Source organism: Scleropages formosus, chromosome 4 (assembly GCF_900964775.1).
Source record: "Scleropages formosus chromosome 4, fSclFor1.1, whole genome shotgun sequence".
NCBI lineage: Eukaryota > Metazoa > Chordata > Actinopteri > Osteoglossiformes > Osteoglossidae > Scleropages > Scleropages formosus.
Window position 1 is genome coordinate 7,072,001 of NC_041809.1, and position 15,014 is coordinate 7,087,014.

Below are 15,014 nucleotides of genomic sequence, written 5' to 3' on the forward strand. Positions count from 1 at the left end.
TTTACATTTTCACTGCATGTAATAAGCTGATAATTATGCGTTAGATTTTACTTAACTCCTGCTATTGAAAAGGAAAATGTAAGTTTAAATTAAAATATATATACTACTCCATACCACATATAAAGATGAAATACAAATTTCCTATGACTTCCACTAAAATGGACCAAGCTGAAGTCTAGTGACTTTCCAGGCTATTAAGCACACATCCATCTTCACCTTTCAAGCCCATTACTTCTCAATACAGGACACCTGTCAGGGGCATCTTTCAAGACAGTGTCAAGTCGTGTCTATTTCAACAGTCCCCAAGGCATTTGAAAATAATACAACAGCATTTCCTTAACTCATTGCTCCCCCGATGACCACCCACTGGCTCTACCCATAGGAATTATTTAATTTTTACCCACTTTGAATTCTCACCTTGGTACGTGAGCTTAAACCCCGGTCTGTTCTCTGAATGATCGCTATAGAAGTGGATGACCGTTTCATGGGTCGTGCTGAGCAGCGGTGGGGGCAGCTGGCTTCCGCTGAACTGACCGATCAAGGAGCTGGTGTGCTGTGGCCCATTCCGCACCTCCAAGAAGTCATGATTGTCCTCGGTGGAGAAGTTCAGGAACTGCACATGAGCTCCTGCAAGCAAGGGAGCGTGGTGTGACATGCCATGTTATCCTGTCAAAAAAGACTTTGTGTGTGGGTGTATATCCTATTCCTGTAAATGATATCCATTAACTGAAAAATAAATAAAAAATAAAAAAAATCAGAGGATCTTAAAGAATGCTGCATCCTATAAATGTGTGATTATCTTCTCAACCTATTTTTGTCTTTTAAAGATCTTATCCACATAGAAATATCAGGGCTAATTCATTTATTTATTTTAACTGAACACAAACTTTTGGTCCTGTGTACAAGTCAACCGATGTGTTGTTTGATTAATAACTGGGCCTTGGTGAACTCTGATGCAATCCTCCAATTGGGGCCGAAATCAAAGCTCTGGACAATTTCTGGGCCTTTCTGCTTAATGATGGGATGTATTTTGCTGGATCAATGCACCTCGGAGACTTTGCCTTGCTATTTTTAACCATTGGAGATTGCTCTTGTCTAAGATACTCTCTTGCGCAGCCTTGATGTATCTTTGTAACCTCTGATGTGTGGATGAGAAAACTTCACTGTGTGTGAAAGCAAAACAGCACCCGGGTGATTAGATGATAAACATACAGAAATGTTGATACATACATGAACATTTTCTATAAACATATCAATATTCAAACATAATGACTAACCATGGAACAATCATGTAAGCTTTTTTAGGGAAAGTAATTAAAATGTAATTATAATTCTATTGCATTACAATAAAAATACATGCATTCATTTATCAACTATATTAATAAATATGAACACTGCTCTCCATCTCATCCAGTGCACTCAGAAAACGCAAATATTGCTGAAACAGCATGATTGCCACGTCTGATAAACAAACCCGTGTTTTTATTGGTTCCTTATGTTCTTGCAAAAAAAGTTTGAGTAACTTCTTTCTAAAGATAATACATCACATGGTCAAGAAATAAATTGAAAAAAATGCTGCTAATTAATAGCATGTGTTACTATAGTAATTCAGACGACCAAACCCTGACTTTTCTATGAATTGTCTCCTTGCTGTGCTGTCTCCTTTGTTCCTTCCCCTCTGTCCCCTCTGCCTGCCCTTAGAGCTGTAATCTGAAGTTGGTCGGCCATCTGTTTGTTTTATTCAAAATACTGTGCCCTGTTAACTGCAAAAGCTAATGCATTTTTGATGCACAGCACAAACAAGATCTTTCTTATTCCAACTAGCATATTGCCTTCTTGATAAGGCAGAAAATTGCTTTTGGATATCTCCATGTGTTACAAAGGTTTTTTTTTTTTTTTCCCTTTTCTTTTTTTATTAAGGAAAATGGACAGAAACAATCTTTGTCATCTGATGCAAGTGCACAAATAGCTTTTTCAAATCACACATAATTATCTTGTTAACTTCCAGTTGCTTACTACTGGACTCAATCTAGGCCAGGGAGCATACTATAAAACTGGGCTGCATTGAATGGTTTGTAATTTATAATCTCATTCTTAGAGTTAAATTGTCCAAGAAACTTGTACAAGAGATGCAACAAAGTCTTCTGTGATCTTTACACGTACTGACGTGTAGTCTGCATGTCCCGCTATTGAGATTCTAATAGCTACGTTGGGAATGAAGGGGCCGCTAACAAAACTGCGGGCAGAACGTGTAATAATCTTGCATTTATTTAGTGCAAATACCACTCAGAGGTGTTCAGGCTGCCCCTTTGTTTACAACAAGGTATTATTTGGAGAATTTGAAGGCTTTGCACAATGCAGACAACGCAGGCACACGAGGCATAACCAAACGCTTTGTTTTATTTTCCCTCTTTTTCCAGCTAATCTACTTCAACAGCACACATCTGAAAAGCCGCACGGCGAGGGGAATTAACTCAAAATAGGGGCAAATAGATGACGGAACAGCAGTAAATAGTCATTGCCAGTGAAACACATGGAGGTTGGCTTGGCTGGGGCTGTTCAGCAGGTGCTCATGGTCAAGAAGAGAGGTCAATGACAGGTGTCCAAATGAACTGGTGAAACTGCCAATTATGCCTTTACCATGTGTTATAATCACCCAAGTTACAAATATTGAAAGACATTTCAGATTTTTTTCTTTTATTTTTAAGTTCCTTTACACTCTGTTATATATATATATATATAAACCATTTGCATATATTTGTCTGTGTTTTTTTCAGTTATTTTGAAATAGACATACTTTTTATGTTGCTTCATGTCAATAAAAGACAAGAAAATAAAACCGGTGTCCTGCCCATGTTGCATCCTGTCTCTCTCCCGATGTTTCCAGAATAGAGTGATCCGCTTTTTCGAAAACAGAATAAATAAGTTTTACAGCAACTTTTTTATTTATTATAGCTTCATGTGATGTTTGTTGACAGAACCTAACTTGTGAATAACTCGAGGGATTAAGCTGAATTTACTAAGCTTTTATTGATTGTGGATAGACTTATGAACAATTTCAGTTGTGAACTAACTTCACAAAATTGTATGCTTTGTCGGCTGATTACCTTGGGGAGCATTGGCCACATGTCAGGAAGGGAGCCTGGCCTCAGCAGTTATGGGTGTTAAGGATGAATGTAATGTGAGCTTGCTCCGCAGGGCCACAGGGAGCCACTTTCAATTCAGTGCAAACACATCCCCGGCACACACGACTCACTCACCATATCCAACCGGCAGCAGAATCCTCCAGGTGCAGTCCAGGTTTCCGGGGTAGTTACCAGGGAAGCCAGGACTCAGAATGACATTGCTCAGGTCGTAGAGAGTTCCGCCGCATTGAGCTGAAACAAACACATCCACAAGGTCACGGTCGTGAGGGGAGAAGTTCTCCAGAATCCCTGCAGATGCAGAGTTAAGGTCCTTTGGCCTTCCAACGAAACAAACAAGAGGTGCAGGATGAGGGATCTGGTTACCGATGCAGAGTGGAGGGGGATAGTTCCAACGTCGGACAGTTCCTGGCATGCACGATATATGAGAGTGGCCCTGTGGAGGAGATTGAGGAAAGTGTTACAGACAAAATGCAACACCTGAAAGTCAGCTGCAGCATTAATTCATAGAAGTGCCACATGCGCCTCTCTCATTAAGAACTGTCTATCGCATGGGGGACACGGTACACGTGGCAGAATATGTAAATCGAGGGGCAAACAGGACATGAAGGTGCTCACCTGCAGCACATAGCCCGGCTCACAGCTGAAGGACACCACTTCGTTCACCATGTACCTGTCGCCAGTCTTTATTCCATTGGCAGGCACCACAGGCTCCGGGCATGTCGTGAGGCCCACGGCTACATTAAGCGGGGGAGACAAGGGAGGCCTCATTGAGCTTTCGGTTCGTCACTTTTAACACAGATTCGAGCTGCAAAATGTTACACCACAACAGGCACCTGGAGGCGGTTGCTATGGTGACAGCTTTCTCAACCGAGGGAAAAGGAAGCCGGGAGAGACAGCCAAGTGTTTGTCTGGCAACACGGGGGCTTTAAGCACAGTGTTTCTCATTGCAAGTGAAAACATTGATGACAGCAGTGCAACTGAGGAGGTGCTTCACATCACAGAACAATCAGGAGTCCTGAAAGTTCACATATATACAAATCTCCCTTGTTAACAGAGAAAATCCCAAGAAAATATGAAGCATAGGCTTGTATGGGGAATACACAAGGAGTCTGGTAGGTACATCTCTAGAATATTTATAATTTAGATGGATATATGAATATCACATTTGATCCGTTTATGCGTCTAGGTATTTTACTCAAGCAGCTCACAGTAAGTACCTTGCTCAAGCATACTGGAGCAGTAATGGGGAGTGGAGCTTGAGCTGACAACCTTCAGGTTATGAGCCAATGTTCTCAGCTGCAACAGTACCAGCTGCTTATGAAATAATTCTGGGTATTACCTACATGAATACTAAAATTAGTTGGCACCCATATGCTTTCGAAAGTCAACTAATCTCGTCAACTACAATAGTGGTATAATTTGACCAAATACAAAGGGACAATGAAAAAGAGCTCAGGCACACAGTGTACCTGTCATTTTACAGTAAAGTAAATGAGAAAAAAAAGACAGGATCAGTGGAGGCCCATCACCTTGCAGTCAAAAGACCTGCGTTTGAATCTATTTACCTTGATCACGGATACTCGTGCAACGAACAGCTCGACTAAAATAGGCAGCTGTATAAACTGGCAATTAATTGTAAGTATCTTAGTATACAAACCTACATTAAAACAATAAGAAAATAAAATAAACAATTGTAGCATGCTGAGGCCGCCCGGGGAGGGGGCGGAGACGGGATTAAAGCAGCCACAGCTGGGGCTGATTTCATCCCCGATTTCATCCCCTATTTCTTTCCCGGTGCCCGGCAGTAGGAGGAAGAGACCAAGGAGGAGAACCAGACCGAGACGACCACCGACCCAATCCCTGACACGAAGCCCTCGTCCCGATCGACCCTACTCTCCCAGCCTGCACGAAACCCTTCCCTACCTGTTCCCTGCTCCCCCTTTCCCATCATCTCCGTCCTTCTCCGCTGTCTAGCAAATAAAAGCCCACAGCTACGGGCGACTGCATCTCCTGTCTCCTGCCTCGTCTCTTACAACAATCAACAACAGTAATAATAATAATTATAATAATAATAATGATAATAATAATAAACTCCTATTGAATACAATGTTAATCAATTGTTTTGCTGTCCACATCAAGAAAAAAATGCTACCACAGCCATATACCTCAACCAGAGAACAAGCACCAACAACCCCCCTCTTTATTGTAAGCACAGTGTATGGATTCTTTTCCATCTTGTCCATTGAGAAACATCCTGGAGACCATCAGGCCTTTGCCAAGGGATGTGACATATTTGTATCTTAACACACCAACAATTTGTCGAGCAGCATCCCGAATATCAATAGGCAAATTTGTCCTCCTACCCAATTACCAGCCAACTACCGTGCCACAATTTAAGGTTAGCCACAGAGCAATAAAAGCAATTTGATCCAGTGGTTGCCACTTACAGTAATAGATGTGTTACTACTGCTGAGTTCCTGAAAAAAGGAGCCAACTAAACAAAATATCCTAGAAGACAGTCACCCCAAGTAACAGCACAAAAACAAATATTCGTAAACCAATAAGCGTCTTAATGTTGTCATTAGAAATTAAAGCTGCACTTTGTAATGGAATTAGTGTTTGGTTCAAGTAATGGTTTTTGTACAATCCCAATTTCTTTAGCGCTTCTTCATTAGTTATATTGGCCTTAGACTTTAAGAGGGATATTAAAACTTTCTTAGCTTTTCCACCTGTTGCTTATTTTGACCAATATCACTTGTAAATTCCAATCCCACCTTCTTGACACTCACAGTACACATATCAACCATTCTGAGAGCTTTTCGGAGAATTGATTGCTAAAATGTCACATGCCGAGGGTCTCTGTGAGGATAAATGATAAACTCAGGGCGGAAAAAAATAATAAACTGCCAATCTCTTTTACACAATCCAAGGTAAGGATTCCTTTTCATAGTAGATTTTGTATGAAAATAAGTACTGGATAAAGCTTTTTGATGCCAACACAGTACTTTAAAATAGATATAGGCATATTAAAAAGACAAAAATAAAATTTAGAGCATCAAAAATGTCTAAGAAATGCTATTCGCAGTTTGTACTTTGGGTTCCTCAGAGGAATGCAGACAACATAGGGAATTACCACACTTTCACAATTACTTGCCAATAAAGCAGTCATCCTCTTTTGAAACTCTATGACAATTTATGCCATTCACACTAAATGAACAGCTGAAGGAAAAGAGAAATAAAAATGCCGAACAAACCATGGCTGCAGAATATTCAAGTTTCAAGAACTTGGCAAAAAGAACTGTAATTTACATAGCGACACATTCACCCATTTCCTCCTGATTCTATTTCTTTCACCTTATTACAGATTTGTGTCTTGTTTCTCTTCCTGTTGCAAGTGACACAAGTGTTAGAAATTAAAACAAAACATTGAAAGACTAAATTACGAATGAACAGCATGGGGAACAAATATACCATAAAAAAATAATGTGCAGTTTATCGGAATACAATAAATATACCAGCAAATCCCCACACTGCCTTTGACCCGGTTGGCCAAGTAATGAGGTGAACATGAGGTTGGTGTTAAACCACAAAGGTCTATTTTTTTTTTCAGCAGATGTCCCAGTGCTCTATTTACAGATACAAAATTCCCCAACAGAAATAATCTTCTGTTCCTTTCTCCTCTGCCTCTGAACTGAAACAACAGGCTCCACTTTTGGCCATTCCACTGACCAGTTAACATAGTTAACATTAAAAATATCTGCCACACATTTAAAGCACAACAAAATAACAATCCAAAAACATAAAATTTTACAGACACCATATTTCATACAACTTAGTTAAGGTAACATGAAAAAAAAATCCATCTATTTCCACCGTTTTCAAATGCGACTGATAGCCATTTCCGCAGTTACCATATTACATATTATGTAACATAATACCACTACATTTTTTCATTCAATTCGCTTTACTTTCACATATTCTTAGGGACAATACAACACTACACATGTGTGACGCAACCACCCCAGTCACACTGCTAGATATACCATTTTCATTATGTATAGATTTTTTACTTTTTAATTTTTTTCTAGAGCTTAAATAAGTGTTAAACCTGATTTGCTGATTAAGTCTTGAAGCCTCTTAATGCTCATATTCCATTTAGCCACTGTTACGCTGAAAAATGCAAGCGGTCACCAGGCATATTGCATATGGCAGATGTACAAAAAGGCCTTTGATAGCATTTCTCTCAAACTCGTAGCCACAGGAGCTCTTTAAGCTGCACACTATTTGATATATCACTGCTTATTGTCTGGGTCACACTGGCTGACAGCCATATTCCATGTCTCACAGAATGTATTGATACTTGATCTTTGAAGACTTTGAGATCGCTTACCGCCTCTAGGTATTTTCTTTTCAACACATGGTGATTTTGCAGCTGTTACACTGATATCATATATATTGGCATTCTTTCTGAACACTCTTTTAGCAAGCAGCATTAAACACCTGAAATATATATTGTGTCTTTCCTATGAGTCCCATAATACTCCGTCTTTGGTACAAAGTGTGATTTCCAGTTTTAAGTCTACAAATGTAACACTCCTTCTTAGGCTGGCAGTCATTCAGCATTGACTATTGATTTAAGATTCTTTTTCTGACTTCTGTTTTAAGATTTTCCTCTAATTTCAGTGACATATGGATATGGTTGCATGGTTGTTCATTATATATAGACTTAGAACAGCCAATCAAAGTCAGTAACACTGTTTTAACATTACAGCTTTATGTATTTATTTACATTTATTTACACTCTTGTATTTACAGTAGTGCTCTATAATTAACACCACCCTTGGGAGTTAAAGATTGTCTGGCATGTTTACTTCAGGGCGTTGAGGCCTTCATCCAAAGAAGGTGCTCAAGTAGGACTGGGTCTGTCGCCTTCCGGAGTCTTTTTGTTTATGAAAAAAGCAGTCTGTTTGTCCAGAGCACTCGTGTTGGTGAAAAGTCTTGCACACATTTATTAATTTAGCCAGTGCTTTTCTCCAAAACAACTTGCAATGATTTAGAAATTTATACAGCAGGGTAATTTTTACTGTATCATTCCAGGGTAAGTGCTTTATCAGTGGTACTACAGAAGGAGGTGGGACTTGAACCTGAGTCCACCAGGTGCAAAGCAGCAGCTTGAACTAGTATGTTACCTTCTGCCCCAATGTGTGCTCCATCTTACCATATTTTCATTATTCAAGAACCCACTACAAAAGTTTTCGAGTCAATGAGTTGAAAGAGAGAATATCACAGTAATGCCATAGGAGCACATCTTACTTCAGATGGTAACAGAAGAATTCACAGTACAATTACATTTACATTTTTTCATTTCGCTGATGCTTTTCTCCAAAGTGACTCACAATGTTAAGATAGTTATTTACCCAGAATGCAATTTAACACCCAGACTATACTAAAGATCAGCCTTCACATTCAGTCATATTCTCATCACAATCCTATTTTATAATGTCAAGAACCAAACACCCAGTGTAGGTGTCCTGAGCAAAACGACCACTGAAGCAGGTAATTTGTTTGCTAGGGTTCTTCACCTCCTGTTCAGCCAGCTTTGTCAATACAAGGGTAACTCACGAACAGAAATCGATTGAGGGGCTGTCTTAAGGGATCTCTAACTAACGGTGACTGATAGTGGAAACAGGAAACCTTATAGCCCTTCCAAAAGGGCTAAAGAGCATCTTCCTGCTTACTGCTCTGTGTACAGTTATCTGAAGACATACTGCAATAACATAGCAGTTCTTGGGGAATCAAACAGGTTCACAGAGAAATCTCTTTACATATCTTTACATGCTGTGCAAAAACAAAACACCATTTTTCTACATCTGCAGGAGCCAGTATGGGGAGGAAGGGGGGAAAAAACACTGTATGAAACTTTACAGGCATGAAGTGGCCCGCACTTACTTTTGTACTCAAGGTGGAACCCTGCGGCGACAACACTGATATCTGTGTGGAAGTGTAGGTAAAGCTGGTTCGAGGTGCTGTTCAACAGGGCTGGTGCCGTGGTGCCTGTGAGGAGACACAGAAACAGCAGAAGAAAGGGTATTTATATAAATCATAACATCGCAATCCATCATTCTCTGCTTTCTTGAACAAGTTTTTTTTTTTTTTGCTCTTGGAATGATATTTTTTTCAGAGTTATATTTGTAATAATTTCTTCTTCTTCTTCTTCTTCTTCTTCTTCTTCTTCTTCTTCTTCTTATTATTATTATTATTATTATTATTATTGTTGTTTTCACTTTTTATTTTGTGATGGTAAACTCCAACAACTATTATTATCAGATGGGATTAAAACAATAGTCTTAAATGAACCCGTTAATGTGCAAAAAAATGTTCTGTTCTCCTAAATATTTATCAGGATATGGAACACAGCATCAAAAACCATTATTATCTGCTCCCTATAAAAGCTTTTTGTTCCCCGAAATAATGATTAATTAGCTTATAATTAGATACTGATCAGATTTTATTGTAAAATGGGATAAGGATGATTACCAGTATCTTTATATGTCATACTGTATGCTTCCAGTGTTTACTCGGGAATACCTTGAGCACCTGTGCTGAAACAGTGTTTCTAATTTATTGAAAGGCTATCTGCTCAGGTGGTTAGTCATCCTGTTTCATTGTCTGAGATATTTTATAATGTTGGACAAATAGGCTATTCTGAACAGAAGATATTACTGTATGAATCTCTTTCCTTATGAAAAGGTTGTACATTTGGAGGTCATCCAAATGAACAGAATAAAAGAAAGAATATGAACTAAAAAATGTCTTTGAAATTGTTATACGTTTGTTCTTGAAGTTTTCCACTGATTTACCAAGTGCCTTTAATGCCCTTGCAGTAACTTTAAGCCACAACTATTTTAAGCTATCATTTTAAATGTAAAAGAAATAAAACAAATAGATACTACTTAAAGATTGATAGTATACAGCAGAATAATGCAATTATTTTTGAATATATCTTTCACAATGAATACAAGAAAGCAAAAGGAATCCCAGAAGGCAGCTGCTGTTGTACCCTTAAGCAAGGTTCCCACAAATCTTCAGTAACCATATCAGGCATTTAGGAATGGATTATCTGTACATGAAATGAAGCATAGCATAAAACTAACATGAGGGAAAAACATGTAAAGCCATCATTAACGTGATATATGGGCATACTTACACGATATATTTAGATCAGGACAAGGGTAATAAATTGAATGGATTCCATTAGTGGCACATTTTCAATACAAATAAGCAAGATAACCAGTATAATAGGAACAAATAATTAAATTTCCACTAATATTGCTCATTAGGAGCTACAATGTGGTCACTTGTATTGAATTACCAAGGCACACGCTTCACTGTCAAATCGAGAGCTAGGCCTCCTGTCCTTCCGCAAGTCGCCCGGCAGTGGAGAAAAGCGATTTGCGTATGCATTAGTCCAAATGCATTATGCTGATGACTGCAGACTGAAGAAGCAGCGCTCCACAGCTGAACGGCTTGACTAATAATTTTCGGATGAAGTTTGACAGCTGCGCGGAGCTCATCCGCTGTCCGGCTACTCGCAGGTCTGGTGGTTATATTACTGAGACCGACATCTGCTGCATATCTGTGGGTTGTCAGGTATGTCCGAGTTGGGCATTTACACACCCTGCAAAGGACTGAATCTGGCAAATTTTGAACACCTTAAACTCCCTACCACCATGCTATGACCCTCAGACAATACTGCACCATTAGTGACTTCCATGAGCTCTATTTTCTATTATACAGAGACCCAAGATCCACAAATCACATTATTATTATTATTATTATTATTATTATTATTATTGTGGTTGTTGTTTGTTGCTGTTGTTGTTTGAATTATACTTTCTGTTATGATGGAAAACTTTTTCAGCTCCTCATGTTTTTAAGACAATAACTTTTACTGAATCGATTCATATGTACATATAAATGAAAATATGAAATAATTTGACATTAATCATGTCTTTAAAACATGAAAACATGTATGATATATTAACTAAGTGTAACTAGACAGCAACCTCATATTATATACTGTAGCTATATTTTCAGGTGAAAACGTATGTTTTTCATTAGTCGCATGTCATGTATCCAACCACCCTGTTAAACAGCAAACAAGAGGCCAAATATGTTCTCATGTATTCATTTGTCCAGTAAAGGAAACAGTTTGCTTGCTTATAATTGAACTGGTACTTTATTAAGTGTGATTAAGCCTGTGTGATTTATGATATGAGTCAGAAGGAGCAAAGACACTAAGCACATCTGACAGTTTAATATAGGGAATTAAAATAATGGAGCTGAAACTAAGAGGAGTGATGGAATCAGATATTCTAATGGGCTAGGATGTCAAGAGAATAATGTATGGGGTACACATCTCAGTTGCCGGGCAATATCTGTTTTCTTAAACATTAATAATGTCTGTATTTAAGATAGAAATTTCAGACAAATTACCTTTATTAATAAGAAAAAAAATCATTGTATTATTTTTCAAAGGATCTTTTTGAGTTACGTTAATTAAATGCCTTCCTCCTCCTCCTCCTCCTTCTTCTTCTTCTTCTTATTATTATTATTATTATTATTAGTATTAGTATTATTATCATTATGCCAGAATCAGAGAGGTTTTCGCTCTCTCCTCCTGGGAAACGTGACTCCCAAAGCTGAAGTGAACGCCTGCGGCCGGCACGGTGTGAGACAGCGCCACAGACAATTTGCCTTAAACCACATATGACTCCCTGGGTCTTTGACCTTTTATCAGCAGGCCTCCTTGCCGCTGTAGTGAAGCCAGGAGCCAAGTTCATTACGAGAACCTTGAAAGTATTGCTTCTGGCAGAACCGTGAAGCCCTCGTTTTGGGAGATGTGGGAAAGGTTAAATGCCCTGCTCTGCAACCCCTGTGTGGCTGTGCCCCGTGTGACTCTGTCACTACTGCTTTTGCTGAGAAGTTAACACCTAAATAGATGCTGAAATTTACTGAATAGAGGTATATCCAAAAACTGCACATTGCTCATAATGAGGTCCTTTCAGATTGTGAAGAAAGGTCCACTCCATTTCAGGCTCCACCCTCACTGTGCACCATTTTAACACTCAGAACTGCTCACATTGTCATACAAAATGCACTGTTGTCATTATATATTTAATTCTTCTCCAAAACAACAAACAGTTTTTATACTAGGATTTAAAAAAAAAAAAAAAAAAAAAAAGAAACTGTACTACACTACTCGATTTATGCATTGATATAACAGGGTATTTTTTAAATTGATGGTGCGTACCTTGATCTTGTTCTACAGCAGGAACAGAATAAATATGATCGTGCGTTGTCTGCAAATGATGGTGCTAACCAATACACCACCTGCTGCACTTATCATAGGTTTTACCAACTACTCACACCATAAGCATTTTAAATATCATTTAAGAATCATTTTAAATAATTCAAAAGGACAACACAATGATGTAAAAGTTATTAAAAGTTGGGAAAGTAAAATCAGGAACCCTGTTTAAAGACACCTAAAGAGGATGAAGTAGGATTGTTAAAAACTTCCCTAAATTCATACTGCGCTTGGCAGTGAATAAATTTGTTTCATTTGGGGAGACCAAACAGCCTCTTACTGCAAAGCTGATTTTCAACACTCTTTCCAAAAAATAACATCCACTGGAATCTTTTTCAGCAAAAAAAAAAAAAAAAAAAAAAAGCAATTTAGTAACTAGAGACATGTGTTTAATGGTACATAGATGTTGCATTCTGGGAACGGTTTTTCTTTCATTAATGGGAATGTGGCGAAGGCCAATTTGTCTGAAAACGGGATCCCTAAAGGTCAATCCCTCATGCCTGTGTTGGGACTGGTCCAGTGCAAAAAAGAACTTTCGACCAGTGCAAAGTAAGGTTTGAACAAATGCCAACATCAGTTCACTCATAAGTTTGAGGTATATTCAGTGTAACACATACATGCCTCATTTTCCTTTTATACTGAATGCCCCCACCTATACTGCGGCTTAAGATGCACAATCTGCATGATGTGAAACCACATGATTTGTCTGTATGGTTTCAGGTCATTTTACTTTTTATATTTTGAGCATGATGTGAGCCTGGTCTGAAATATGCCATTTCATGTGTCCCACCAGAAAAGCTTCCCAGCTTTGGGGCTGTCATGTCTCCACCATCATAGATTTCCAAGGAGTCCCAGTTGTGCTCGGTGGCAAAGCTCATCACTTGGATCTGAAAGGAAAATCCATCCACATCACATATTGACACTGATGATGAACAGTGGAAAGAATGGAAACTTGATCATGCGAGCACATCAATAATAGCTCGGGTGCAAAACTATCGATTATTACAGTCACTGCTACTTATCCACAACATCAACAGGGCATGAAGGTCTGATGTAACTTTACACTAAGTTCAGTTCAATTAAATATACATCATCCAAATCCATTTTAAGTATCGCATAATATAATCTAAAAATTACAGCCTTTCTCTCAGCCAGCTTTATTAACAATGTGATATATTGCTGCAGTGATTTTCATCTGCAGCTGACTACATTAGCATGTGATAACTGCCATAACCAGAGTAATGTTTGTAAAACATGCAAACAAAACTACCGTGGCAGCAAATCACTCACAAAACCCCTCCCATCTAGCAAGTGAATGTATGATATTGAAATCTGGCTGCAACTATTATTTTCATCTCTTTCGATGAGTCCCTGGTTCAAAGGGTCCTTATTGATGTATTACAGTGGACTTAAAATCACAATGCAAAATAACAACACATTTCTGAGCTCTTCCTTTGCCAACTTTTCCATTGTTTTCCTTTCTAGGGCAGTGCGTCATGCGTGCTGGTCCGGGTACAGCTCTTCTTGCCTGAATCCCGGCTCCCTCGGTGACGGAGATCCTCCACACGCAGTTCAAGCTGTTCCCATAGGGCTCGGGGAAGCCGGGGGAGAGGATGGTACCCCGCCTCTCCGTCAGATTCCCGCTGCAGGGCACTGCAGAAACACGGCAGGATGGGGGGATCAAAGTCTCACCAAGCGTGTGGCGTGACAAGCCTTAGCTAGGGAGTTTCCTTTCCCTTTGGTCTGTCTGAGAAGGGGGTGGGGGCTACATTCAAAAGTTATGGTGACCACAGATTTAAGCGAGTAAAAAATTAAATTAATATTTAACAGGCTGTGCAAAATAACACTTCGAAATCATTACCGTGACATAGTTTGGGATGTATTTTTGCTGACAGTTATTCATTTATAATGTAATATTTAAACACAGGCTGACAGAAAGGGAACAAATGACTCAAAAAGATAATTTCTCTGCAAAAATCTCATTGAAAATCCCAAATGAACAGAAGACTGTTAATACTTTATTCCATTTACATTTAGCCTATTCTGAATGCTGCCCAACTTAGTCAAGCAGCTTAAAACATGCAACTGAATATGCTGTGTAAACATACTTAATGTGCATCAGCAGTTAGAGACTGTCTAATTTCTAGAACACTTACAGCGTTGCTCTTTTCTTATATAAGTATATGCATTAAATGTTATACCATCACTCTTAAAACACAATCACAAGGTGACCAACAAGTAAATATTTGTAAGGAAAGCTCACTCACTCATTGTTGATCATTGTTTGTCCAATTCAGGGTCATGGTAATCTAGAGCCTATCCCAGAACCAACTGGGCCTAATTCTAGGCAAGGCACTTCATAGATGGGATACCAATCTCAGGGTAGCTACACACACCTTCACTTATACACACTAACACAGTAAGGGGAACATAATGGTACCAATTCATTTGAATCACATGTCTCTGGACTGTGGAAGAAAACTAGAGAACTCGGAGGA

General features: G+C 38.8%; 1 protein-coding gene across 1 annotated transcript in view; it reads right to left on the bottom strand.

Moving 5' to 3' along the window:
* Positions 1-15,014, bottom strand: part of LOC108932684 (CUB and sushi domain-containing protein 1) — a 389,881-nt gene that overhangs the window by 37,837 nt on the left and 337,030 nt on the right. The window contains exons 35-41 of the mRNA XM_029251436.1: positions 14,045-14,169; positions 13,307-13,403; positions 9,096-9,200; positions 3,762-3,880; positions 3,510-3,579; positions 3,261-3,377; positions 418-627 (exon numbers count right to left, since the gene is read on the bottom strand). Of these exons, the coding sequence (XP_029107269.1) occupies positions 418-627; positions 3,261-3,377; positions 3,510-3,579; positions 3,762-3,880; positions 9,096-9,200; positions 13,307-13,403; positions 14,045-14,169 (843 nt within the window). The remainder of the gene's footprint in view (positions 1-417; positions 628-3,260; positions 3,378-3,509; positions 3,580-3,761; positions 3,881-9,095; positions 9,201-13,306; positions 13,404-14,044; positions 14,170-15,014) is intronic.